This window comes from Sturnira hondurensis, unplaced genomic scaffold (assembly GCF_014824575.4).
Source record: "Sturnira hondurensis isolate 20B ecotype Veracruz unplaced genomic scaffold, ASM1482457v3 Scaffold0021632, whole genome shotgun sequence".
NCBI classification, from domain to species: domain Eukaryota; kingdom Metazoa; phylum Chordata; class Mammalia; order Chiroptera; family Phyllostomidae; genus Sturnira; species Sturnira hondurensis.
The window spans coordinates 2,057,274-2,083,408 of NW_028094263.1; the positions used below are offsets into that span (position 1 = coordinate 2,057,274).

Here is a 26,135-nt window from a genome sequence, read left to right on the forward strand (position 1 = left end):
AATATCTTCCCATTTTATGGATGAGGGCAGTCAGGGGACTTGCCTGAGATCACAGAACTGTTGAGTGACAGTCCTTCTCATGCAGAACCCTGAAAAGATTGTCAGCAACAGAGCAAGTTTCTCTTGTGAAATGTTTAGGTGCGAAGTGGGAGGCAAGGCATCCTTTCTGGGGGACTAGCAGGAGCGGAGCTCTGGAAGGATGCCTTTGCTTGCTTGCTCTTCAGCGCTTCCCGGAGGACAAACCAGACTTCAAATTTGCTTTCTTCTTCATTCACAGAAAGCTGCGGGTTTGGGGCTGGGGTTCGGAGAATATGTCCTCAGGAGGGCAGCAATCCCGGCACTGAGCTTCTGGCAGGATGGAGGTCTCTGCTGGGATTTCCCATTATTTATGGAATTTCTAATGTGGGCTTTACTGTGGGCACAAAGCCATTAGGGTTTCAGGTACAGGTGAAGCTGCTCCGTGCTTCTCCTGTCGTTATTACATTATTTCTGGACGTGTTTGTTTGTGTTTAAATGCTACAGTCGACGCCATCTGGTTGTGACAACATCAGAGCCCCAGCATACTGTTCGTAAACCTCCCACTGCCACCACCCCCTCCCTCAGCTCCCCCACATCTGAAATTTAATTCACGCTAACTCCGCAATCTGGGGCGTGTGCTCTCGCTGCCGAGGTGGCCGTGCCAGTAGAACAGTTGGAGGTTTCAGTTCCGTGGGGAGATGGCTTATTTATCGAAACAATATTTCAGGCAAGGAGTTTCAGAGAGCCTTTGGGGTTGCTGTATCAGGTCCAAATTGAGTATCTGGTGTCACTGCCCTGCTCCCCTCCCCCTGTTGTCAGCCCCCTCTGTCTGGACGTGGGAACAGTGAGCCATCCATGGAGACTTGTCCCCACTCCCCATGTGGAGATGAAATCTCTGTTAATGGGCATCTCAACCACCTTCATGGGTTTTAACTTTTTAGGTGAGAGATGCCTTTTCTTTTTCACTGCTAAGTCAGCTGGCCTTTTGGGCCTTAAAGAGATTCCTCTTTTTAAAAAAATTCCAGCTAGAGACATTAAGATCTTTTATTAAGCCAAAAAGATCTCTGCCTTGACCACCACTCTGCACGTTTATTTATGAATTTGGTTTAAACCTATCATGGCTTCTCCGTGTTGCGCGAGCCCCGTGCAGATGAGAAGCAGCAGCTGCGTGCACGCAGCACCACAAACGGGGGAGTTGGGTCACACTTTGAAACCGACTGGTGCTTTGTTCTGGCTCCTCATTTCCTGTAAAAGAACAACTAAATTCTCCCAACATACTGTGTTGGATCCTTTGGTTTATCTTTGTCAGAAACAAACCCTTGGCTGGAGCCCAATCTTATCTCCCACAACTAATTATCTCTTTAATCAGCCTGGGCCCAGTGCTTTGCTTTATCTCATGACTTTTCACTGAACTCTGACCGACGTCGTTTAGATTCATTTCTAACAGCTGACTAATCTCACATTCAGGGGAGGACCGCTGGACTGCTCTTCATGTGCGTGTGTGCGCAAGGCGGATGTGTTTTTCCCCTTTTAATCTTAGAGGTGACTGCACCACGTTGGGACCCTTGACCCACGAGGTGGGCACCTGGCGGAGACAGTGAGCAAGAAAGTGAATGTAGGGCGATCAGCATTTGGGATAATGAGCTGGGAGAACCAGAAGCTTTGACCTCCAGATGAGAGCGGAAACTTGAATATCGTTGACCGATAGGTCTTCGTGCCACTAAACTGTTGGCAAGGTGATCAACCCCCTGTGCCCTTCCCCCTAGAAACCTTGTAATGTTAGAGCGGAAGCTGGCATGTGGAATACCATTTGGTTCAGATTTCTGCATCTCTGAAGGAAAAAAAGTTTAGACTTGAGGGAATTCAGTACAAGCAACAGAAATGATGAACGAGTCGAAGGGGATCAACCCGAGGGAGAAAACATGGAGATAAAATAGAGCTAACCCAGGTGTGGGAATGCAGCACCAGCCCGCAGTTTCCAGATCTTGCAGGACTTTGAACACTTGCTGGCTTGTCTCCTGCAGCTCCCATCCGTCCCAGCTGCAGCGCTTGGGAAGGTGATAACGTACCTTCCTCAAGGTCACTCAACCTGGCTCCGGGCCAAGGAGCAACAGAAGGCAAAGGAATAGTTTTGGGGCATAGGTCCAAGGAACAAAGAGCGAAAATCCAAGAGTTTGCCCGGTGGTAAAGAGGACATATCTGCTTTTACTGCACAGTTGAAGGGGGGAGGAGTCTCTGCCCCCTCAAGCCCCTTGAAGGTGAGCTGTGGACAAACTGAAGAGAAGAAAGGGCCATCCTCACATAGTTCATCTTCCTTTCATGTCTGAGAAAACACATCCATAAAACCGATATGACATACTCAAGGTCACAGAAATGAAAACTCAGGCCACTGACCCAACAGGCGACAGCCAAGCACTGGATGGCACCGGACGTTATGTGAGGCTAGGGTTGAAGCGGAGGGTGGGGTTTCTGTTCTTCTGGTTCAGTCTAGTGAAGGAGGCAGGGGAATGAGCTTCAGGGCTGAAGAGGTACTGAGTTTACGCAAAAGGAGGTTAGTGGTACCTTAGAGCAGTTTCTGTCAAGTGATGGAGGCAGCAGCCAAGACCGAGGAGAAGGTAAGCACGCAGATTGAGTGTGAGCTACTCACTCCAGGAGTTTGGCGGGGAGAGAGGAAGGGAATGTCTCCATTTTAGTCAACACGTTTATTTTTGTCTGGAAGTCATCATGTACAGGTTGCTCTGTAAAATTAGATACTTTCATAACTGGTATTTGTAACAGAAGTCATGTTTATAGAATAATTATAGCTTTAAATTGAGAAGAAACGAGCACCTTCAGCCCTGCCACAACTTTGAGAATGGTTTCCTAAAGACAGATGTGTGTCTGTACTTCAGCCTCTCCATCTTCCAAGTAAAAGTTTGCTTAGAACTTACTGTAAACCAGCCTCTCAGATGTTTTCGTGAGCCAGTGGCGTGCTGCTAAAGGGGTATCATTCACTTCCCCCGAATAATCTGATTGGTAGCGCTAGTCAGTTTCCGTGGTGTAGACACTCCCCCCACAGCCCATTTCAGACTTCCAAGGAGACCTAGTCGTGCAGGGGTGTCCAACCTTTTGGTGTCTCTAGGCCACACTGGAAGAATTGTCTCGGGCCACACATGAAACACGCAAATACTAACAAATGCTGATGAACAAAAACAATGTTTTAAGTAAATGTACAATTTTGCGCTGGGCCGCATTCATTGCCATCCTGGGCCACATGCAGGTTGCGGGTTGGACGCCCGTGCCCGAGTGCAGAGTCAGGAAGGGACGCACAGCTCACCGTACGGATAAACAGCATTTCCACCATACAGATAAACAGATGTATAAAACCTCAAGAGCATGCATGATAGTGGAGTGTAAAAGAATTATTAAGAGGTGAATTCTGAGTATTACCTTTGCTATTAATCATATGTTAATACAATTTAATGTGTAACTGGCCACTCAACGAGCTCTTGAAATTCTTCAAAATGTAACGGTTGGCTCTAGAGAGCCAGTGGGAACGAGCTCCGACACACCACTCGCTGGTGCGGTTTCGGGTTTTTCCTCCAACATCTGTGCGCCTCGCTGTTTCCTGGAAGCCCACACGGTGTGGTTCAGCTGCAAAGTGGAGCCCTGCCTCTCTAGAATCTGTAGGTAGATCGGCATTGCTACATAAACCAACAGTCATAGTAACACATTTTAATCTCTGCTTAAATGTTTTTTATGTCTCTTACAAGTACTGGGAGTGTGTGTTTTATTGAGACACTAATGAAAAATAGGCCCATCCCCTGACGGACAATCTGGTATCATCCCCAGCCACCCAGAAACCAGGGCTGTGGTCTCCGAGTGAGCGCGTCCCTCCCTCCTGCCCCTGTTTCATCCACACGAAAGTTCAAGAGGAAAACAGAAAGGGAAGGACGTTGGAGAGAGCTCAGCATATGAACGGGTGATCGCTAGGGTCTCCTATGCCCACCCGAGTTTTAAAAACTGCCTTGGTTTGACCTTTTAAGAATGAGTTCTTAGAAACCTTTCTGTTTCCTTTGCTAGTAACTTATGTATACGTTTGCTAATGGTGTGCCTGGGGCTGTGCCAGTTTCTAGGGGTAACCAGTGAGCGAAACTTCCAGTTATGGGGAGGTAGCATCCTGAGGAACCCCCCCCCCCCAGCTACACAACGCCCCGCCCAGGTGAGTGCTCTGGATGAAGTGGAAAGGGCACGGTGACGGCATGGGAGTGGGGAATCCATCTCACCTGGGAGATCCAGACAGGCTTCCCACAGACTGCAGCTTTTGAGAGCGAGAGCTGAAGGATGGGAGCTGTCAGCTTAGTGGCGTGGGAGAGGCATGTTCCTCGCAGACAGGAAGCCCCGAGTCAGGAGGGAGCGTGGTGTGCTCCAGGAGGCTGGGTGGCTGGAGCGTGGAGAGGCGGAGAGCAAGCTGGAAGCCAGGCTGACAGGTCCTTCCTCGGTCGTGTTTAGACCGTACAGGGCTTATACAAAGCACAGTGGGAAAATCACTGAGCTTTAAGAGGGGTGACAAGTTTCATTTTAATAAGCTCTTTAGCTGGAGTATAGAAAAGTTAATGTTGGAAGCAGGAATGGAGGAAGGCAGGAGATCATTCAGACGAGGGAAGTGGCAAAGCTGGAACAGCACGGATGTCTGAGATGCAGGAGGCGAATGGGCAGAACTCCGTGATGGATTGGATGGAGGCGGGATGCAGGGGTGGCGAGGGTGCACTCACCGAAGTACAGACCCATGGGAGTATAAACGGGCTGGGTGGAGATTGGATTGTTAATTTCACTCGTTAGTGGTGAGACGCCTTGAGAGGCCCAAGCAGGAGGCGTCACGTGGGCTGCTGAACTTTGGAGCCCAGGTCTCAGGAGCGGTGAAGCCTGGAGAGGAGGTTCTGGGGAGGTACTGGCTTGTAGGTATCATTGAGGTCCTGGGGTTTGTTGGATCTCCAAGAAGGGCAGAGTGAGGGGAGAAGGAGGCCCAGGACTAAACCTTAAGGAGCTCTTACATTTAACGTCTGGTAAAAGAAGATAAGCCACAAAGGAGAACAACTGGTCAAGATAGGAAAAAAATACGTAAATGAAAAGAAGCAATACAAAATTGTTGAAAGTATCAAATGCTAGGGAATAAGAGAAAGAATTTTTAAATGCTCATGGAAGCTAGCATTGTGAAAGTCACTGGTGACTTCAGCCAGAGCCTTTTTAGGGAAGGAACCCCAGCTGGGGTGAGGGGAAGAGAAGAAGGGGTGTGACTGGAGGCAGAAACAGAGGAGGGAAGTGTGTGGGGTCAGGGGGTGTTCTGCTTTTTCCTAGTGAAAGCCACGAGCATGTTTAAAGCTGGTAGGAAGGTCCAGTAGAAATGGACCATTTCCAGTAGAAATGAAGCAGTGAATGCTCTGAGTGAGGTCCAGCAGACACTCTGTGCCATGAGATTCTGAGGGCTGGGAGGAGAAGGTTGGGTGGCCTTGTGCAGAGGAGGGACACTCTCTGGGTTTGGGGAGAGCCCTGCAGAAACAAGTGGATTTGTCCGATAGTGGGAAGTTGAGCACATTTTGATCTGGGGTGTGTGTATGTTTTTCAGTGTTCATTGGGCAAGAAGGGCAATGGCTGAGAATTCCTGGAAAGTGTGGTGGGATGAGCAGTGATCTGAGCTGTTGCTGGGGAAGAGTCTGGTGAGTGCAGGCTGCACGCAGGGTCCCGCGCAGAGGGGTGTTTGCAGAGCACAGCAGCTGGAGTCCAGGGGCCTGGCGCCAGCCTCCCGCCACGTTCAAGATGCTGGCCAAAGGACTTGCCTACGTGAGCCTTAGTTGTCTCATCTGCAAAATGGACCTCTCTCATAGAGTTCTCTTGGGACATGAGTGAGGAAAAGTGTATGTCAATTCCTTAACACAGTGATTGCCATGGAACGAGGGCTCCAGCAGGGTACAGATGTTAGTGTTATTGTTACTGCTACTTCGTTCTTGGTGGTTCTAACCTAAGCCATATGTAGTCTTTTGAGTCCATTGCCTTGTAAGATTTCTTGGGATGAAATCTAGATCTGCGATAAGACACTGGGTTGGGCACCTTCGGGAGCACAGGACTCTCCCGAAAGCATCCCAGGCGCTCTGGGCTCTCACCTGCCTGTAACTCATGCAGGAGGGAGAGCCCACAGAGGTTTCAGGGAAGAGTCCGCCAGCCACCTGGAATAACTTGTTCTTCATTTACGGTCACCACTGTCATCATGGTTATCATCTCCAAAAGCTGGGAGTGCTTGACACAAGGCGCTCCCGGGAGGGAGGGAAGAGGCAGGGCGGGAGCATGCCAGCTTGCATTAACAGGTGTGAAAATGAGGCTTGGGGAGAGGAAGCAGGTAACTTTAGGACCCAGGAGCCCTGTTTCTTGGACTGTTGCCACCTCCCAGGGGCCAGGGAAGGATGGGGGGTGCATACCTGCTAAATCAATCCCATCTTTTTTTACACTTTTTTTTCTTTTTTAGCTTCTTTTTTTCTTCCTGTTCCGCCCCTGATCTTCCTTCCTCCTGGAGCATAGAAGCTTCCATTTATTTCTTCTTCGTTTTCCTAGACATTTCTCTACCCCATCTCTAGTCCTGCTCACTAGAGTGACATCTTGAGCCTGATCCTGCCGCATAAAAAAATAAAAAGAAAGGCAAAAAAAAAAACCTCTGCCTACAACGAGCCCTCCAGTGCTGGTCTCCGCTGAGATGTGGCAGATGGCAGAGCCTGACTGAGCAGCAGCGGCCCCCTCCTCTCCCAGACCCGGGGCTGCCAAGACTGGTAAATGGGGCATTTATATACCTTTCCACCCTCTCGCACCCCTCACCTGCCCCCCAATGTCCCCACACCAGCATCATTCCCATCTGTTGCAGATGCCGCCCTACAGGGTTTAGCTGCCCCTTGACCTGTGTGTGTCTCTTCTTTTTCCTGTTCTTGTGAAAGGTGCCCACGATAGAAATCGAGTTCAGAGTTCACCCATGAGTCAAGGTTTACTGGCCGAGCCCTGTGTGAAGCCCAGGCACTTGGCCCTCCCCAAGGTGTGGAAGAAATGGGCCATGTGAGGCTCAGTCCCCCGGGACTCACTGTCTGGTACAGTCCAAGCTGGTGCTCTTCACACACCAGTTCCCAGGGGTGCCAGCAACGACTGCAGGCCATCCAGGCTAATGAGAAAATGACATTGAGTGGAGGCGGCCTGAAGATGGGGCAGGGGGAGAAATCAGGGTGTGTGGTCTGGAGTGTAGAGGGGGGAGGGGAGGGAGGGGTGGCAGGAAGGGCTCTTGCTGGTGGGCTGACACACAGGGCGTGTGGCTCACTGCCGAGGGCTGAACCCTGTGCTTCTAAATAAAGACCCTTTGGCCACCTGCATTCCTTGAGCCTTGTGTTATGTTTACGGGTACAGGTCCCCGGGGGACTGTGCACAGGAACCCCTCCTGTGCCACAGGGGCTTCCGGAGAGCAGAATGTGAGATTCTGGGCTGCAGAAGCAGCAGGAATGCAACCAAGTGGCCGGTTCTTGGCCAGAATCAAGGAGAACAGAAGTAGGTGCCTTTGTGTAAGCGCCGTCCTTTGTAGACCTGACAGAACTCCAGCCTTCCCCTGGGGGGGGGGGGGTTCCTGCACATTGTTCTTGCAGCAAGAAGAGAACCCGTGGCCATTCGCCAGCCCGCCCGCCAGCCTGCCCAGGCCCAAGTGAGGCCAGAACCCACCGCCCTCCCCGTGAGCTGGACTGCGCTCGCAGCCACTTGCTGCAGCCAGACACCATCCCAACTGCTTTACCTGGTCCAATGCACAGCAGCCCTCCCGCAAGTGAAGATCACCCTCGTTTTACAGGTGGGGAAACCAAGACACAGATGTTCGGTCACGTGCCCGAAGTCTCCAACTAGGCCACCGGGCTCCGGAATCCGTGCTGTCAGCAGCTGCACTACACGGCCTGCCCTGCGAGGAAAGCAGCCTTCCCCCTTCCCAGTGGGCTCTGTTATGCCGTGGGGGGGGGGGGGGGGCGCTAGATGGCAATAGCCCTACACTGACATGGTGCCGCTGTTCACAGAGCCAGCTTGCCCCTCAGTCAGCCGTGAGCAAGTGGGGAGAGCACGGCCATCCAAGGCGGGCTCACGAGAGGCGAGGTGACTAGATCAAGATCACATGACAGCTAAGACTCAAGCCCAGCTCTCTTTAAACACCTTGTAGCTGGGCGTAGTCTCACTTTGAGCCCAAGGCGGGGGAGCCTAGGCTCCTTGGGACTGAACAGGCCGTTTACCCAGTTGGAACCATTCGCACCGTGAAAGGGAGCCTGGTGTGAGGAGGAAAGCGCTGGGTTAGGAGCCTGAGGCCCTGGCTTCAGTGCCTCCCACTGCACCCCAGAAGCTAACCTGGGTCTCTTCCAGCCGGAGGACCTGGGCATGTGGGAATGTGATTGGTGCAGCGGCTTGTAGTCCAGTCGCTCTCCCTCTCCCACGGTGGCTGAGTGGAGGCTGTGCTCACCCCCTGGCACAGCGTCCAATGAGGCCTACTGGGACGACCCCCCGCCCCGCCCATGGAGAGCATGGTGTGCAGGACACCGGGCCAGGTGAGCTCACGAGATCCACTTCGGAGGTAGGGCCGCCTGCCTCTGGGGAGCCTCCAGGCCAGCTGGACGGGGTCCCCTGCTCTCACGGTCCCCAGTCTGAGGGGGGAACAGCTGTTTCTTGTTAGTCAAAGGCGGGGGTAGGGAGGAGGGTGCATCCACATTTCCTCTGTCCCCACCCTGGGAGGTACAAAGTGCTCCAGACTCAACCTGAATCAGAGGTAGGAACAGGTTCTTCAGAGGATCACAGAGGAACCGAGATGAGTGTGGAGCTGGGGCCAGATGCTGGAACAGAGCATGGGGTGAGCAGGTGGGACCCAAAGGCCTGGAGGCCGGGGCCGGGTGTGAGAGGGGCATGGTCAGCAGGGCGAGCTGCAGAGTCTCCCAGACTCAGTATCCTACAGAGAACCTTTGGGTCCGGAGAGGCGTGGTTTGCTGACTCCTGCTGCCCGCTCCCCGAGTTTCTTTCTATGCTGGGGGTTTCTCCCTTCAACTGGCCACTGACATCACACTGGCCCCTGTGGAGTGTTTCCTTTCAGACAGCGGCTCCCATGTGGACTGAAACCTCTTCCCCTGGATCTCCTGGCACCGTGGAGACCAGCTGGAACTTATAGAGGCTTTATTAAACAATATTTGTTGAATGAATAAGTACTAAGAGAACAGAAGGGTATTAACGTATGATGTCCACAAAGCTTAAAAATAGCTTGGCTCAGAGAGCCCGGGTTTCCGGATCTGTCCCTGCTGAGGCTCTGGGCTGGGCTGGGCTCCCTCCTTCTGCCTTTGGAGGGAGGAGCTAGTTGAGGCCCAGCACCAAGGAGGTGGGTGTCCTTCCTAGTCCCCAAGAAACTACCTGGCCCTTCTAAAGCTCGCCTAGTCATTCCCTTTCGTCTACTCCCCAGGTGGATGACCCCTGAGCAAAGTCCCTGTTTGCAAGGTCATGCATTTCCTCTGGTGGGTGCAGAGGTGCCCCTATTTCTTAAGCCAGGTCAGTTCAAGAGAAATCAGAACTGTGACTGCTCCCACCCAGTGTCCCAGGCAGGGCCAGGGGCTCAGGAGAGCTCAGGTCTGAGTTTAATCAGTCTCTGCTGGTCTCAGTGTAAGCACAAAAAGCCACTGAGGGCTTCGGGCTCAACAGCCTGGCGCTCTGCTCCCCGAGGCCGGGTCTGCCCTACTCCCCCACTTGGCCATCTGCCCAGCCCGAAGCACGGCCGTGTTGGCTGGCCCATGCAGTGTACGCCTTTGTCTCTGGGTAGGAGATGCGCCTCACACCCACGGGTTCCCTGGGTGATGGGAGGGCAGCCAGCACTCTCCCCTGTCAACCGCTCCCCCCAACCCCCTGTCCCAGGCCTGCTTCTGCATTGGACTTCCAACACTGTGTTGTCGCAGGTAATTAAAGGTTTTTAATTAAATTAGGATCCCATCTGGCTGGGATCAGTCAGGCCCTTAACGAGGATTCCGTGTCACCAATATCAGAATGTGGATGGGGACTGAGGCATGTGGGGGCCGAATCGGGGGGGGGGGGGGAGTAAAGGCCTTCCAGACAAGGCTAGAGAATCCTTTGGAGCCCCTCAGTGGCTCCCTGCGATGCAGCCTCAAGTCGTTCCGCCTCCCCAAACTGAAGCTGTGTGCTTTGATGCCGGAGACAGGGTGGAGGACCAGAGCTCCCCCACGTTTGTTCTCGTCTGTGAGTCTCAGAGACCTCTGATGGGCTGCACGATAGGTGAGCAGTCTCATCTCCACCAGTGGGGACACCAAGGTCCACAGAAATAAAGTGCTCAAACACATCCACTGGATCCGCTGGACCCAGATTTAACTGCTAGAAATGGAGACCAGGTAAGATAGAAACCTGATAGAAATGAGACAGAAATGGGATTTTTTTTCCGCATAAAAATCTGAAGATAGGCAGCCTAGGGCTGGTATATTTCTATCCCACAAATTTTTCAGGAAACAAGATGTTTCCCATCATTTCCAGGCTACGGTTCTTATTCTCATGACCTAAAATGGCAGCCAGAGCTCCAGCAATCACATGCATATTCCAGGCAGCAGGATGGAAGAAGGAACAAAGAAGGGCTCAGCTCTCTCAAGATCTCTGGAAGTCGCCTAATGACCCTTTTGCTATGTCACTGCCCATATCCTAGTCACATGATTGCACCTTGGCACAAGGGAGGCAGAAAAATGTATTTATTGCAGGCAGCCATGTGCCCAGTTAGAAACTGAGGATATCATGACTGTGAAGAAAGGGGAAATAGATGCTATAAAACCATCATCAGTCTCTGCCACATGCGTTAGGGGGCAGAACCAGGGTGGGAACCCAGGCCTCCTACGTCTAGCCAGGGTCCTTCCACCTGGCCGTCCCAGGAGCAAGGCTGAAACTGACATCAACCCATCTCCAAAGACAAAGAGGAGGAAGTACGTCCGTTGAGCAGTCTCTCTAATTCTCCCAACAATGCTCCAAGGGAGATAGATGCTGGTTTTTCACATAAGGAGGCTCTGGGAGATTATGTCATTTGTCCAAGCCACCTAGCTAATAAATGACAGACCCAGGGTGGGAACCCAGCTCTATCTTCCCACAGCACTTACATGGCTCACTCCCTGACTGCCTCTGTGGTTCAGGAAGTGCCAACCTGTGTCTTGGGACCACTCAGCCAGGTGGCCCTGCGATGATGAGCCAGGCATCTTTCTTCTGGGTGGTTTGTTATCAGGTCAGGCTTTGAGCTTGGCAGGTCGACAGGAAACAGGGTCCTCCCCTAGGGGGCCAGGAGCCGGCCCCCAGCTGCTGAGTGCCAGGTCTCCTCCGGCGTGTGTACCTCGGCGACAGCAGCGGTTGCCACTCTAGGGCTTGGGCGTCTCCTCGCGTCATCGGCGGGTGCTGCCCCCACCTTATGTTGCTCCTGCCTAGTGGGGCTGGCGGTGCCTCTCCTCGCCTGTCACCCCAGCCCCCGGTTCCCCTGACAGTATCGTAAGACTCAGAGTCTTTGGAAGTAACATTTCTCTCTCCCACTCTCAACCATGACATTGGATCACTTTCCAGCACAGAGCAACTGGCTCATCGTATCCCCCACAACCCCCTACACCAGCAGTCCCCAACCCCCTGGCCAAGGACCGGTATTGGTGGGGTCAGCGGCTTTTTAGGAATAGGTGGACAGGAGGTGGAGCTGACCACCTCCTGACCCTCCCCACCTGTGCCCACCCTCACCACCCCCACCTCATTCATGGAGAAACCAGTCCCTAGTGCCAGAAAGATCGGGGACTGCTGCCCTACACAGATCCACGCAATGACCCAGGTCCCTGGTCTCCTCCCTTTGCCCTTTGGACGCCCCCCCGCCCCACACACACACCCTTCTCTGAGCTTCCCCACCCACCCACCACCTCGTGCATCTCTGAGCAATGGGCCTCGCCAGAGGAGTCTGCCACATGCAAGGTCACCAGCATTCCTGCCAAAGAGGGGGAAGGGGGTGACTCAGTTCCTGCTTGCTCATCCCAGGAAAGGAGACTGAGGGGGGAGGGACCCAGACGCCCATTTGCTGTGCCTCAAGNCTCCCCCCCACACACACACCCTTCTCTGAGCTTCCCCACCCACCCACCACCTCGTGCATCTCTGAGCAATGGGCCTCGCCAGAGGAGTCTGCCACATGCAAGGTCACCAGCATTCCTGCCAAAGAGGGGGAAGGGGGTGACTCAGTTCCTGCTTGCTCATCCCAGGAAAGGAGACTGAGGGGGGAGGGACCCAGACGCCCATTTGCTGTGCCTCAAGCTTCACTGGTGGGGGGAGACTCGGCCCTGCTGCCCTAATGGGCATCCCCTCTGATTAGCTTCACAGGCTGCTGGGCAGACTCACCCATTAGAGATGCAAATGCTGAGGCCCAAACAGCGCCTGGACCAAGTCTGAGTGCAGAGAAGGTCTCCAGGGATTCTCCAGGGATCCCCCTGCGCCCACATTGCAGGCCCTGCCCTCAGGAAACGTCCAGTTTGGTGGGGAAGGCACAGACCCTGGCTCCCAGGCTGATGGGGAGATGCCATGCCATGACCTCAAAGAGCCCGTGGCCTTGGCAGGCATGTCCTAGAGCCTCCGCTAGGATGGAGGTGGCAAGAACCCGCCCTGGGGTAGCCCCCACGTAGGCAGAGCATTGGGGAAGCAGGGCCACAGGGCCGCAGCCTGGTCACCGAAGGGCGGTGGTGGGTGGGGAAGGGTGTATGGCCATCTCAGTGAGTGGGCCCCTCTCCCGGGGGATGCCAGAACCATTGCTCACCAGGGGAGCAGAGGTTGGCACCTTTGTAGCCAGAGACAGCTGGATGGACCCCTTACCCTTGTGAAGACAAATGGTGGAGGAAGTATCGTGATGGCAAGAATAGTAGGGCCCAGAGGGTGATTCCAAAAGAATTATGATTTCAGAGGATATCTGTCAGCAAGATCCTGGCTGAGAAGAGCAGCCGGGTGATGGGGAAGGCAGAAAAGGAGGACGAGGAGATGGAGTGTGTGTGCGGGTGAAATGAAGTTATTAAAATGAACCCACCCCCTGAGCAGGCAGAGCCGCATGCCAGGCAGGCCGGCCCTCCAGCTGTCGGTGGCATCTGGCTCTCCGCAGGAGGACAGGAGCCAGAGGGGGCGGGTCAGAGTGTCCCCGGGTCCTGCTGACAGTTCAGCCAGGCCAGACAGAGGAGGTCCCAGGACTACCTCTTGCTACGTCCCCCACCCCCCGCCCCAGTCCTCTAGCACCCACAGGGGCCCCCGGCTGGTGTCTGGGGCGTGGGCCTCTGACGATGGGACAGTGCTCCAGATTCCACAACCGTAAGCCCCCTGCAGCAGGGCCTGAGGCCCTGGGCCTCTTTGAGCACTGAGTCCCCATCCTCACGGTGGGAAGGGAGAGGGTGGCGTGGCAGTGTGGGAGTGTCTGAGTCTGCCCAGGAGAGGTGGCCCCAGGACACGTGGTGCAGGGCAAAGAAGCCGGACTAAGAATGAGCTCTAGTCATGTGCCCTTTCTGAGTCACTTATGCAAGGTGGTTTCTAAGGTCCCATCCAGCTCCGCTCCGCAGTGGGATGGAGGCTGGTCCACGCTGAACACCGCTGGACAGGGAAAGCAGGCTGGGGGCAGTGGGACTGTCCTCCCTCCTGCTAGGACTCTCCTCGTGGTGGCTGCATGGCCAAAAGGGGCCCCGAGGACCTGAGTGCTGCCCCCAGACCCAGAGTGACCTCCAGAGAGGACACTGTGATCTTGGTAGTGAGGGTTCAGCCTTCCCCTCACTGAGCCCCAAAGGGCCCTGCCAACTCCCAGACGAGGTGCCACCAGCAGCCACCTATTCCAAGGCCCTCCTATGGACTGTGGCAGGGGAATGGCTGATTTAAGTCCCTGTCTGTCCCCATTCCACCCTGGCCTGTGTCCTCACTATAAGGTCATCAGACTGAAATCCCAATGCCCCTGATTCTCTGAAAGGACCCTTCCCAGGAGAGCCCCTCCCCAGGAGAAGCAGGGGCAAGTCACAGCCTGGGGCGAGCATCAGAGGTGTGTCCGCATTCTGGGCAGCCAGTGCCAGACAGGAGCTTGGAGGTCGTCTGAAGGTCCTCAAAGTGTGACCCCTGAGCACAGAGCAGTAGCACCCCCCCCCAGGGCGTTGATTAGAAAGGCAAGTGCTTAGGCCCCACCCAAGCCCACTCGGGACGGGACCCAGAAATGTTTTAACAAACCCTCGTGGTGGTACAGAGGCCCCTGTTCCAGAACCTCTGGGCTGGGCCAGCTCTTCATTTCATAGGGAAGGAATGGAAAGCAAGCCAGAGAGTGGACTCGCCCAAGGCCACAGAGCAAAACACTGACGGGCCTGGGGCACCCTTCTGCGGCCCACCCCACCCACCAGCTCCCCTCCCTAAGCTGCTTTGGCAGCCTTCACTGCTGTGTGGGCCCTGCAGCCCGGCCAGCTGGCCTATGGGGGGCCCGGGCCCTTTCCTCTGATGAGAACCCAATGCCCTGGGAAAGCTTTATTCCCTGCTCCGAGAACACGATTCGGCACACAGAAGCTGACAATCGGGTGATTTCACAAGACTCCCCCCACCCACCCACCCACAGACAGACACCACGAAACAGGTCCGGCTCGCCCTCCATAGTCAGGCCTCCCCCAGCCCCACAGCCAAGAGGGGAGGTGACATCTCCATCTGGCCCCGACCTGACAGGCAAGACTGATATTGAAGGGTGGCTGGCTGGACAAGGGGGCTCCCAGAGGAGCCAGCGGGGCTGGGTTGGAGGAGGGGCACACAGCGTGCGGGGGTGAGGGGGTGGAGGGGCTTCCACCTATGCCCCGGTGCTGGGAGAGCCACGGTCACCCCCATCTCAGCTGGAGGGCCGGTGTCCTATCACGACGGGGAGGGATGGGAGCACAATGGCAGGAGAGGAAACTTTGGAAAGGGGTGGCCTGGCTGGGGGCACAGGGCCGATGATCTATTTGTCATGACATCGAAGACTCCAAAGTCACCACTTCAGCCTCAAGCTGAGCTCAGTCCACAGTCCAGGACAAGGGGCTCCAGGGTGCCAGCCAAGCGGGCCTGGACAGTTTCTCCTCCCCGGGCCCCTGGCGCTGGCTCTCAGGAGGCCCCTTTTCGGCCATCCTTCCCTTCCCACTTGGTGTCAGCACTGAGGAAATAGCCCTCTCCTTGTTGCTGTCTGGTCTCAGGATGGTAGGGAGGTAGCCGAGGTTTCAGGTTCCTCTCCAGGACTTGATTGAGGCCAGGCTGGTCTGCCGGCCCCAGGGCCTTCCTGGACACAGCATCTGCCTCTCACTCAGTGGGGACACCCTGTGAGGCGACACGGAAAACTCACTCCCCTCTAGTGCGCCTGTGCCCGAGTCGCTCCATGACCTCAGGATGGGGCCTGCCCGTGAGACCCCTTCCCCACCATGTGAGACTTGGCCTCTCCTTCTCTCCATCCCACTCCCAGCCTGAGGCCCCTCCCCTTCCCTGCCCAGTGTCCAGACGGATGGCCTCCTGTGTGGGCAGGCCTGTCCTTCCAGCCCCGGCCTGGCCTCTGTGGCCTGCCTGGGGTCAGCCGGAGGGGTAGTAAGGAGTGTCGCTGTGGGAGTTGTAATCCGGGCACACCTTCTGGACCAGCCTGTAGTCCACGCTGTAGAAGGCGATGTAGACGCAGACGACTTTGAAGGGCTGGGAGCAGCTCCAGGTGGCTGAGCTCTGCGCGTGGTCTCGGGAGCAGGTCTTGGCCGGGTCGTGGGTGCAGAGGGAGGTCCGGCGACCCCGTTCCACCTTCTCCCACTCCATGCGGCAGTTGAAGATCTTGGAGGCCTTGGCTTCGATGAAGATCTGCTGCTCCTGGTGGAACTCGACAGCTTTGCTGGGGGGCACGAGGCTGATGGAGATGTTGCCCTGGCCGGTGGCGTTGTGTCGGAAGTGGACGCTGAAGGTCCCGTTCCCGTGGTCCACGATCTTCCCCGTGACGAGCAGGTTCAGCGTGACTGTCTTGATGTTGGAGTAGAAGTCGCCCCAGCCAAAGATTTTCTTCACTTTGGCTGAAGGTGAGGGGCTGTGGTTCGGGCGGTTGGGGGGCTGCCCGAGGAAGCCCCAAGCCTCTCCAGGTGGGGCCAGCAGCCCTAGCAGACTAGAGTTGGCCAGGGGACGGGACTTAGGTGAGACGTGGCCCCGCTTCCGAGGCATCCGGGGCTGGGGCTGGCTCTCGTGGTCATCGTGCTCAGGGTCCTCTGAGCCGGGGGGCCCATCGTCCTGGCCACAGATGACCTGTGGGGGGAGTTGGGACAGGTGTGAGAGCCCTGTCCCCAGAGGACCCAGGAGTTCTGGTCCATTGCTTCCCGTCGCCGGCATCATCTCTCTTGGTCTCTTCCACTGACCTGGGGCTGAGGAGCCCCTGCACACTGCCCATTTATGTTAGGGGCTCCATGTATACTGGCTGCTGTCATGGTCCCATCTCACGTTCTGATACCCTGGTCACCCCCTTCCACCTCTCCTCCTCACTGCCTTGCCTCTGGCCACTATTCAAAGTCTAAAAAGATGGATGAGAATTCTCTGCAGTGGACCGCACCTCCGGGGGTTCATGGCCCTTACCCCTGGGGGGGCCCAGTCAGATGGGGGAGGCCCAACCTGATCTTGGAAGAGCCGCTGCCTGATGGCAGGAGCATAGCCCTGCGCTGTCAGAGCCCCCAGACACAGCAGCAGAGTCCCTGCCTCTGTGGAACCCCAGGCTGGTGGGGGGGACACACAGTATCTGCCCTCAGAGCCCCAAGGCAGATAGGAGAGCTCCACCCCAAAGCTGGAAGAGCCCCCCACCATTTGACAGGAGAGGTCCAGCCCCTGCCTTTCGGGGCTTCCTAGTCTGCTGGATGAGGCGCAACTCCACCTGGGACAGCTGCTACCCTCAGGGCGACATCCTCTCTCAAGTGTAACTGCAAGAGGACTGGGGGGGCCCGGAGTGAATTTCACACTGGGGATGGCCGAGGGAGCAGCAAGCCGAACACCCCCAAAGGGACCGTTGACGATGACAGGCCAGGCATTTCCTGCACTCTGAGGTAGGGGTTCTTCTCACCCCTATTTCACAGAGAGCACCCAGCTTTCAAAGGCTGCGTCACTGTAAGGCTCAGTCACCCAGGGTCAGCCTCCCTCCCCCGCTACCGCACTCTCCCAGCCTCACAGACCAGATGTGCCCCAATCTCCATCCCCACCCCGAAGCTCCTGTAAAACTGCCGGACTCTGCTGGACCACTCTGGCAACAGGCGACTCCTGGGGAGGCTTCCTGGAAGAGCGGTGGCGAGGGCCAGCGGGACAGCCTGACCGAGCGCAAACACGGGACAGCTCTGGAGGGCATCCAGGAGCGGACAAGGTTTCCTGAGGGCAGCTGCCTGGGGTGTGTCTGCGCAGCGTTTGACGAGAGCACTTACCCTATGCGGCTATGTTACCAACACCGGGGCACCTCTTCACAGCAGGGTGTCCCTGGGGTGAGGTGGGGCGGGGCGGGGGGGGGGGATGCCTGAGGGCTGGAGTCTGGAGGCAGGGCTGGATGCCAAAAGGGGTTTGGGGGCTTCTGCTCCCTGTTCTGACCCTGGCCCTGTGGGCAGATGTGTGCAGTGGCCCTGCTTGCCAGGCCCCAGGGGTGGGGTTGGGCAGCAGGAGGAGGGCTGCTGGGGGTTAGACTAAAGGCCACAGACCTGTGTGCGCTTGGCCCCGGGGGGTCACAGCCGAATGGGTGGAGGCTGGGGAGAAGGGCCGCAGGTGGGATGTGAGAAGAAGGGAAGGGTTCTTCCACACAGTGAACTGCACAGGGGAGATGGCAAAGGGGATTATTGTTTTGAGGAAAGGAGCAGATCCAGATGTGGAGCTGAGGCTTCTCCAAGACAGGATGGGGGTGGGGCGCTGGGTCGGAGAGGAGTTAAGACCTGGGCTGGGGCCTGGGCTGGGGTTCCCGGGCAGCCTTAAGCAAGATCAAGAGGAACAGGATCTGGGTGCCCAGCTCGGCTGCCGCGAGAGCCTGGGGCGGGAGCCGCCTGCCCAGGTCCTGTGGGGCTCGGGCTGCGCGCAGCCGGGAGAAGAGAGGAAAACAACAGGCGGGGAGGGCGGGAGCGGGAGGGAGCGGGAGCGAGGGACGCAGGGGCCGACCCCGCCTGGACCGGCTCCGCGCGCTAGGGGACCCACAGCCCGGGGCCCTCTGGGTCCCCGAGATCAGGGAAAAGCCCAAGCCCCCAGACTTGACGAGGCACCAGCTCCACAACCCACCCCCTCGCCCCCTCCACGCGTCCCGGGCGGGCGCCTGGACGGGGTCGGGTAACCCTTGGCGACCTGGCTGCCGGCCTTTTCCCTCGTGCTGGTCGCACCTCCCGCCACCAGCGGCCGAATGGGTGGGCCAGGAAAGCACCCGCTCTCCGCCCCTATTAACCCTTTCTCTACCTTCTTGGGTCTCAGACCCGCCCTCTCCCCTAGCCTTCAGGCGTTCCCTCCATCCCGGGGATGCTGGGGGGAAGGGAGAAAGTTTCCGGGCTCGGAAGCTTCCCGCGCTCTCCCCGAGTCCTCCGAGCCCCTGCCCTCCGCGCAGCTCCCCGCGGACCGCTTACCAGATAGAGGCTGCCCTGCACTAGGAACACGAAGCAGCAGCGAGTCAGTTGCATCCTCCTCCTTTGCTCTCTTGCCCCTTTCTCTCTTTTCCCCTCGGGGTCCCAGGCCCCTGCCTCACCCCTGCTCTTTTCAGGAGAGGCGTCCCATGCTCTGGTCGCTGGTGACTCGCGGCCCTCGCTTCTGCCAGTCGCCTCGGACCGACCCCGCCCCCTTCGGTCCAGCTGTGCAGCCGCCGCCCCCTTTCCCTGGTCCAGCTGCACGCCAAGCTGCCCCCTCTCGAGGTCCCAGATGTGCGCCCCGAGCGCCTCGAGGGGCCCCAGCTGCAAGGTGGCTCTGCCGCCCCAGATCTGCGCTCGGCGCCCCCCTCGGTTCCAGCGGCGCCGCTCTCGCCCAGATGTGCTGGGGACCCGCGCGCGCGCCCGTCCCTAGTGCTAATTTCCCTGACCAGACGGCCCCTCCCGCCCCGTCGTGGCGCGCCCCCTGGCGGACGCCCCTGGCGGCGCCGAACCCGTCCGCCGCTCCCCGCGCAGCACCCGCCAGACTGGAGCGCTCCTGGCGCCCAGGCGGCTCCTGCTGCCTCGTCCCTCCTACAGGCGGCAGCGGCAGCGACAGGTACTGTGAGCCTAGCTTGTACCTCCGAAGTTAACTCCTCCCCTGCCGGCCCGCAGCAGCCCGGGGACCCAGGACAAAGGAGGCTGGACCGGGCAGGGGAGGGGATAGGCGGTGCTGGTGGCAGGGAGAGGGTAGTAGCCTGGGGTGAGGTGTCCTACCTTCCTCACCCGACTGGCAGGACGCTGGGCATCTGCTGCCCTACCCTCAACCCTAGGAGACCTGGGGTTTGGAAAGAACATTTTTTCCAAATCCATTCCAACAACCAAAAGCAAAACAACAAAAAAACCCCAAAACAAACAACAACAAAAGTCTTCCTTAGTTCAACCTCTCCCCACAGTCGAAAGTCCACTTTCTGTCTGTTACACTTGCTTCCTTGCTGAAGGAAGTTCTTCTGGGTGTCTAGCCTGTACTCCTGTAGTTGTAATGTCAGTTTCTTTCCTCTTCTACTTTACTCAGAGGGCTTGGAATAACTTCTCACACCCTAACACACACACACACACACACACACACACACACACACACTTCAGTGCAATCGCTGTGACAGGAAACTTTGGCTAACGCTCTGGGCTGGAAAGGCTACTAGGGGTCAGGCTAGACACGCAGAAGAACTTCTCCGAGAACTTCTTCTGAGGCTTCTGAGAAGAACTTCTGAGGCTGGGGTCAAGGGTTGAAGTTAGTGAAATGGGCAAGGCCTCTGTGGAGGCTGCTTCTCTGTTTTTCCTTCTCACTGACCCCATGACCCGGGCAGTCACTAGGCTGGGACATGGGGCTCCTATTCCAGCAAGGTCCCTGGTTATCTCTGTTCTCTGCACATTTCCAGGGCAATGAGGAAAACAAGACCCTGATAGGAGATTCTCAAAGGTAAGACCCTCCCCCCACCAATCTCCCCATTTCCTTTCTGGAATTTAGAGCCCCTTTAATCCTTAGAAAGAGCAAAGGTCAGGTCCCAGTACCCTTTGAAGGTTGTGAGGGTGAGGAAATACCCTGGGATCTGGAATGGCCCCAGCCTGGGCTGGACCCACGGGGCCCAGTGTGTGGGCGTTCTGCTCTGTGGCCCTCGGGTCCCAGCTTGGTCTCTGGCTGCAGCCCTCAGCAGGCACCCAGCCTCCTCCCCCACCATCTGCCAGGCGGGTGCGCTGAGAATGCAGATGAATCTTAATACCAGCCTGGGCCAAGTGCAACGAGGAAGACAGCTTCTGCAGAACCCAGACAGTGTCACAGAGCCCCCTGCGTTCCCAGGCACCCTGGGCGGTACCAGTTGCCCCAGCCCTTCCCTAGTGGTGGTGGTGAGGCGTGCGTGTCTCATCAAAGACCCCAAAGGCCAGGGAAGGAAGGAACAGATAAATCCTTGTCTGGCCTTGGGGCCTCCTGTCCGGGTTGGGAGGAAGGAGCCGGCCGCCTGAGCGTGGGCAGCTGGTTCCGGCGCAGCTAGGCAGAGGCAAAGCTGGGCCCACTCCTTGTACATCTCCAGAAGGCCCTGTCCCCAGGAGAGCGGTGTGGCCCCGCAGAGTAAGTACAGCTTCTTAAGCCAGACAGCTTTGGATTCCACCCGCTGTGTGACCTTGGGCAGGTTGCTTTGGTTCTCTGGTGCCAGTTTCCTGATCTGTTGCTGCAGAACAAAGTGAGACAAAATGTACAAACAAAGCGCAGGCACAATGGCTGGCATGCAGTCGTGGGAGAGCAGTGAAGGGAAGTTCTCGCCTTTCCACTTCCCACACATTTGCTCTGCCTGCGCCTCCTGCCAGGCTCGCCCTCACTGCCCTCTTGGCCATTCCTGGCTCTCACTTCCTTCAAGTTTCCCCTCTGCCTTCATCCATCAACCATTAATCAAGTCTGTCTGCAGGGTCAGGCACCAGGCCAGGGGCTGGGATACGGAGATGAATGGGACACCGTCCCTGCCCTCAAGGATCTCACTGGCTGGTGCTGAACCAGGACATGGAAATCAATGATTATAACTCAGTGTGGTGAATGGAATAATAGATTCCTATACCGGGCATTGTGGATGCAGCAAGCGTGGTGCAGGCAGGGGCAGGGTGGGGCAGGGACGGCTTCCCGGAGGAGGTGATGTCGAAGTTATGAGGAGGAATCAGCCAGGCAAGGGCTGTATCTGGCAAGGGGCGCTGACTGCTCCGGGGCTCAGAGGCAGTGGAAGCAGTTTGCTGTTACTGGAGCTCAGAGGGGAGAAGAGGAAGCTGGAGCAGAAGGCTGGGACCAGCCAATGAAGGGTTTTATGTGTCAGGTCAAGGGACCAGGGCTTTTGTTTGTGAGGATCTATCGCAGGGTTTTAATAAGGAGGATGGGGATTCCAGTCGGATTTGCATTTTAGGAAGCTTTTGGAGAATTCACTGGAAAGAGGAAAGCCCAGAGGGAGAGAACCAGTTAGGAGGTAAATGCCACGGCCTGAGGTAAGAGAAGGGGGAGGGGAAATGTCCTTAGGAAGTACAATAGTCAGGGTCTGGTGGTTGCCGAGGCTAGAGAGGACGGGAGAAAGGGAGTCGGGTATGATATTCAAGTTTCTGGCCTGGGTAACAGGTGGGATGCTTGCCGAGATGGGTGCCGCAGGTGAGGGAAAGGAGATGGGCTGTGCTGGGGGGGAGGGGGTGGTAGGGTCAGCTTTGGTCAAGTTAAATCCCGGTGCTTTTGGCCACCCCAGGAGGGAAGAAAGTCTAGCTGTGGGTACTGGGGTGGTTGGTGATGCGGGCTGCGAAAGAACTCACAAAGAGAAGAAAATGCAGAGTAAAGTTTTTATTCACTCTCCAAGAAAGGAGAGGGGCATGATGTGGAGAGATACAAAGGCATTGAGGGGAGGGGTTTTGAGCTTTTACTGAATGATCATTGGATTAAAAAAGGGTGGGTGGCGCAGTTGTGTGCCCCCCCCCCGGGGGCTGTTGGGGCTTTGTAACTGAGTTTGCCGTTTGTTCTGATGTTATCTTCCCCCTGGGGCCACAGGGAGGGTTAGTTCTGTTCTTGCTTTCCAGTAATTTCCCCGTCCTGAGGACATAAGCTCCAAAGAGTAAGATGACAGTTGTGTATAAAACAAGGTCACAAGCCTGTTCCGCAGATGGTGCCAAGACAGCAAATGACGCTGACTTGATCCTTTCCCCCGGTGCTGAGGGTGTGGATATATAAGAAGAGCAAGGGGCTTGGATTGGGGGGAATGGTCCTGGGCACTCTGACATTTAAGGGGCGAGTAGAAGAACAGCTCCCAGAGGTCCTTGGGGAGGAACAGGCAGCCAGGGGCAAGGAGGGCAGGCAGGCTGATGGGGTTGTCTTCAGCTGTACACAGATTCCAAGGGGTCCCACCCCAGGGAAACTTCGTCGGTAGACGGGGGTCCAGGAACATGCGTTGTTATAAGCCCCTGCCCTCCTGATGCCGATGGAGGTGACCTCTGGACCTCATTCTGACAAACTCTGGTGTGTGGGGACCATCGGATAAGAGGGAATAAGAAGCAGCTGAAAAGAGCAGAGTGGCCTGGGAAGGCGGAGACGGAGCAGAGAGTGCTGAGTCTGACTCGATTCCTCCACACCTGTACCTGACCTCAATCCCTCCTGCGGCTCCCAGGGTGGGAAAACAGTGCACGGGTGTGCTGGCCACGACTCCAGGCATCCGGGCTCACCTTTCTGGGTCCCGCAACTCTCCTCCCCGCCACATCCTGCTGCTCTGTGAAGAGGGCGGTACTCTACGCACTAGTCCCACCCCTCAGGCCGTTTGCACCCTGGATGCGGGTTAGCTGAGCATTTGCTTAGCACTTCCGATGCCTTCACTGGCTTCTTCGGTCTCCCCCTCGGACGAGTCCTGTTTCCCACCGGCCTCTCCACTGCTGTGGAAAAGAAAACGACACAGTAGGGGCCAGATCGGTGCCTATCGAGTGAACAGAAAACGGGGTTCCTCGTGGTCTGGAAGGCGGAGGGCGGATGCCCTGGAGCCAGCGGCCGCAGAGCGGAACAGGAGGAGGGGTCGGAAACGGTTGTTATCCTGAACAATCATTCGTGTTTACCCGGCAACCTGCGATTTTAAAGGGTTACGTGCTATGTAGAAGGGACTAGCAGAGGCCAGAAGGAAACCTTAATTCAAGTGAGGGGCCAAAGACAAATCCCAGATAAATTATCTTGTGGTATGTGGATCAGCCCGGGTAGGAGGGGAAGGAAAGAAACTTCTAGGCAGAGGAAGGAACCCTGCAAAGGCCGGAGATGAAAGCAAGCCTGGGACGGGGCTCTGATGAAGACGAGATGAAAGAAAGAATCATTTGTTCTACAAATAGTTATCCAGTGTCTACTTTCATGTCGGGCCCTGGGCTGGGGGGGTGGGGGGGGTGCAGCCGCGAAGGGAGAGGTGGCAGGGCTCGCTCACGGGGAGAGTCTGGGCTTTGGCAGAGGCAGACATTAAACGGTTACGCCCGAGCGGACGCAGCTCTGAGACGGTGGCAAGTGGGATGAAGGAAGAACAGCCGGTTCTGAGCCAGAGGAACCGAGGAGGGACCCCGATTTACCTGGAAGTAGCCAGGGGCAGGCCTGAGAGCTGCGACCCCTCAGTGGAGACCTAAAGGGTGGGGAAGCCTTGGCCAGCCCCAGGGCCGGGGGAGGGGCCTTCCAGGCCGAGGGAACAGGACGTGCTAAGAACAGCGCGGGGAAGGGAGACTTGAGTGCTTTGGAGGAGCTGAGGGCACCGAGGGTAGTGAAGTGGGGTGGTGAGGGTGAGGGCCTTGAGCCAGAGAGATGGGTGGGGAACGGATCTAGGGCTTTATGGATCTAGTTAAGGTTTGGGGTTTTATCCTGTGATTGGGTGTTTTTCTTCTTTTAATTTCAAGTTTTAAACAGGTCCGATTTGCACGTTAGAACAATCACTGGAAAGACCACTCTGACCACAGGGTGGAGGGTGGATTTGAGAGGATGGGTGAAACAGGAGGCTGGCGGATGACAGAGGCCTGAATTAGGGCAGAAGCCATCGGGGTGGGAGGAGGCAATGATCTTGAAAGGCGTTCAAGGGCTGGAAGGGAGAGGAGTCAGACTCCAGGACAAGGTGCTGAGGCATCAAAGACAACCTCCAGCTCTCCGGCCTGAGGACACAGGACAAGGGGCAGGTTGGCAGGGTGACACGCAGCACCCTGCCCTGCACAGGTGGAGGGAGGTGCTCCAGGGAGCTTGGGTGCGTAGCTGGATGGCTGGGTACAGAGTGGAGTGCTAACTTCAGGGGGTGATGAGCCTCGGGAATCATCAGAGGGGAAAGTGTGAAGAGCTTGCAAAGGACCCTTCCTGGGAGGGTGTGAGACGGGACTGCTCGGGCCAGCTGTAGGGAGCAGTGAGGGGAGAGGGGGCACCAGGGCTGCAGAGGGGCAAGCAAGCAGGTGGCAGAGCCCTGGTCTGGAGGTCCAGAGGGAAGCTGCCCACTAACACACGGAACCGCACACCTCAGGCTTTGAGAGGTCCTTTTGTTTATACCTCTGCCTCTCACAGGAGTCACCAGCCAGGAGGGACCTCCAGCCTGTAAAGGTTCTCACCAGTGTTCTTGTAGAGTGGGAGGGGCGAGGACATGGAGCCCAGCAGCCCTGGATTTAGAGTCTAGCTCGGAGATCTGCTTTCTGGGTGACCTTGGATGAATCTTTTCTCCACTTCCCTGCATATAAAGTGGGATCATCTGATGCAGGGGAGGATGTGCTGGCTGTGAGTGCATCCGGCTCTCTACTGGGCACACAGTGCCCCCTGGTCTCTTGTCTGAACTGAGCTGGTGGAAAGTGCTTTGTAATCAGTGACGCACTGAACAAAAGGAGTCTGGTCATGCTCCTTCCTGCTACATCTCAGCTGGCTTCGCAGGTGAGAAGCAAGAGGGGAAAACAGGGCCTGAGCTGGGCCACCAGACGACAGGGGATCTGGAATAGAGCCAACACCTGGCCGGGAGCTGACACCTGGCACCAGGTCACCTGGCCACCACCTGTCAGCTGGACCCATGTGGCTGTAGTTCACGCCAACTCCCATAGGGGGCAATGGAGAGGCGCGTGGGTGTGTCGCGTCCAAGGCAAGTGGGGTTCGTGCGCCACCTGGTGGGCACTTGGGGTGCCTCCTGTGGACGCTTTGCAGAAGCAAGAAAGGCGAGGTGGAACCTGCCAAAGTGTGCAGTCCCCCAGAACCTACCGGTGCTCAGATCCTCTTTGCTCGCCCGGCGCAGAGGAGCTTAATAAAGATTCCTTAAAACAACGAATCGCTCTGGAGCCAGATTGCCTGGGTTGTAATGCTGGTTTTGTCACTGTGCCGCAAATTACCTCACCTCTCTGTGCCTCAGTTTCTTCACGGGTATGATAACAGTATCCCCATATAAGGTGGTTGAGAACAGCCTCTGGCACATAGTAAGTGCTCAGTAAACTCCGGCTATTGTTATATTTACATTCACTGACTCATTCGGGGTTTTCAAATGGCAGGAGCCTGCAGGGAGACAGGTCTGTAGGGCAATAGCCTTGACTGGGCAGGGGAGAGGGGGTTCCTACAAACTGGGGCATGGAAACGGAGCCTCAGGTCTGTTATTTGTGAAGTGGGTCGATGTAACATCTGTAGTGAGAAGTTCCACTTCCTCTGCACGGGAAGAGGCGGGAGGTGCGCCTAGAGGCAGGGCACCCGGGGGTCCACAAGCTCTCCTGCATCTCTGGCCCTCAGGTTACCTCGTGAAGTCTGGACACATCGGCCTGAATTCAGGGCCTCTTGCCTCTCTGGACCTCCGAAGGACACTGGGGCTACAGCACCGAGTGGCAGCCACCTCCGGGGGTCAAATCGTCCCCACCCTCTTGCACTGGGCTGCCTGGGCGCTTCTGTCCTTTTCCAGCGAACTCACTGGCTTGGCTGCGCCTTTCATTTCCAGGCCGGTAGTGACGCCTGGCGGCACA

General features: G+C 56.6%; 1 protein-coding gene across 2 annotated transcripts; it reads right to left on the reverse strand.

Moving 5' to 3' along the window:
- Positions 1-14,660: 14,660 nt before the first annotated feature.
- On the reverse strand, positions 14,661-19,085 carry NXPH3 (neurexophilin 3). 2 transcript variants are annotated; one of them, XM_037033488.1, is made up of 2 exons: positions 18,651-19,085; positions 14,661-16,329 (listed from the first exon to the last, which is right to left on the reverse strand). In XM_037033488.1, exons 1-2 carry the CDS (start codon positions 18,702-18,704, stop codon positions 15,625-15,627), a joined length of 759 nt encoding a protein of 252 aa, XP_036889383.1. In that variant the 5' UTR covers positions 18,705-19,085; the 3' UTR covers positions 14,661-15,624. The 2 variants fall into 2 exon arrangements, with proteins under 2 accessions (XP_036889383.1, XP_036889384.1); XM_037033489.1 differs by lacking the exon at positions 18,651-19,085 and adding an exon at positions 17,484-17,535.
- Between the last annotated feature and the right edge of the window lie 7,050 nt (positions 19,086-26,135).

What these genes read in the sequence shown, in the direction of transcription:
- NXPH3 (XM_037033488.1), bottom strand. Translation starts at nt 18,704, where the DNA reads ATGCAACTGACTCGCTGCTGCTTCGTGTTCCTAGTGCAGGGCAGCCTC. An exon ending in TGCAGGGCAGCCTCTATCTG is followed by an intron (nt 16,330 to 18,650) that starts GTAAGCGGTCCG and finishes CTCCCCCCACAG; the next exon opens with GTCATCTGTGGCCAGGACGA.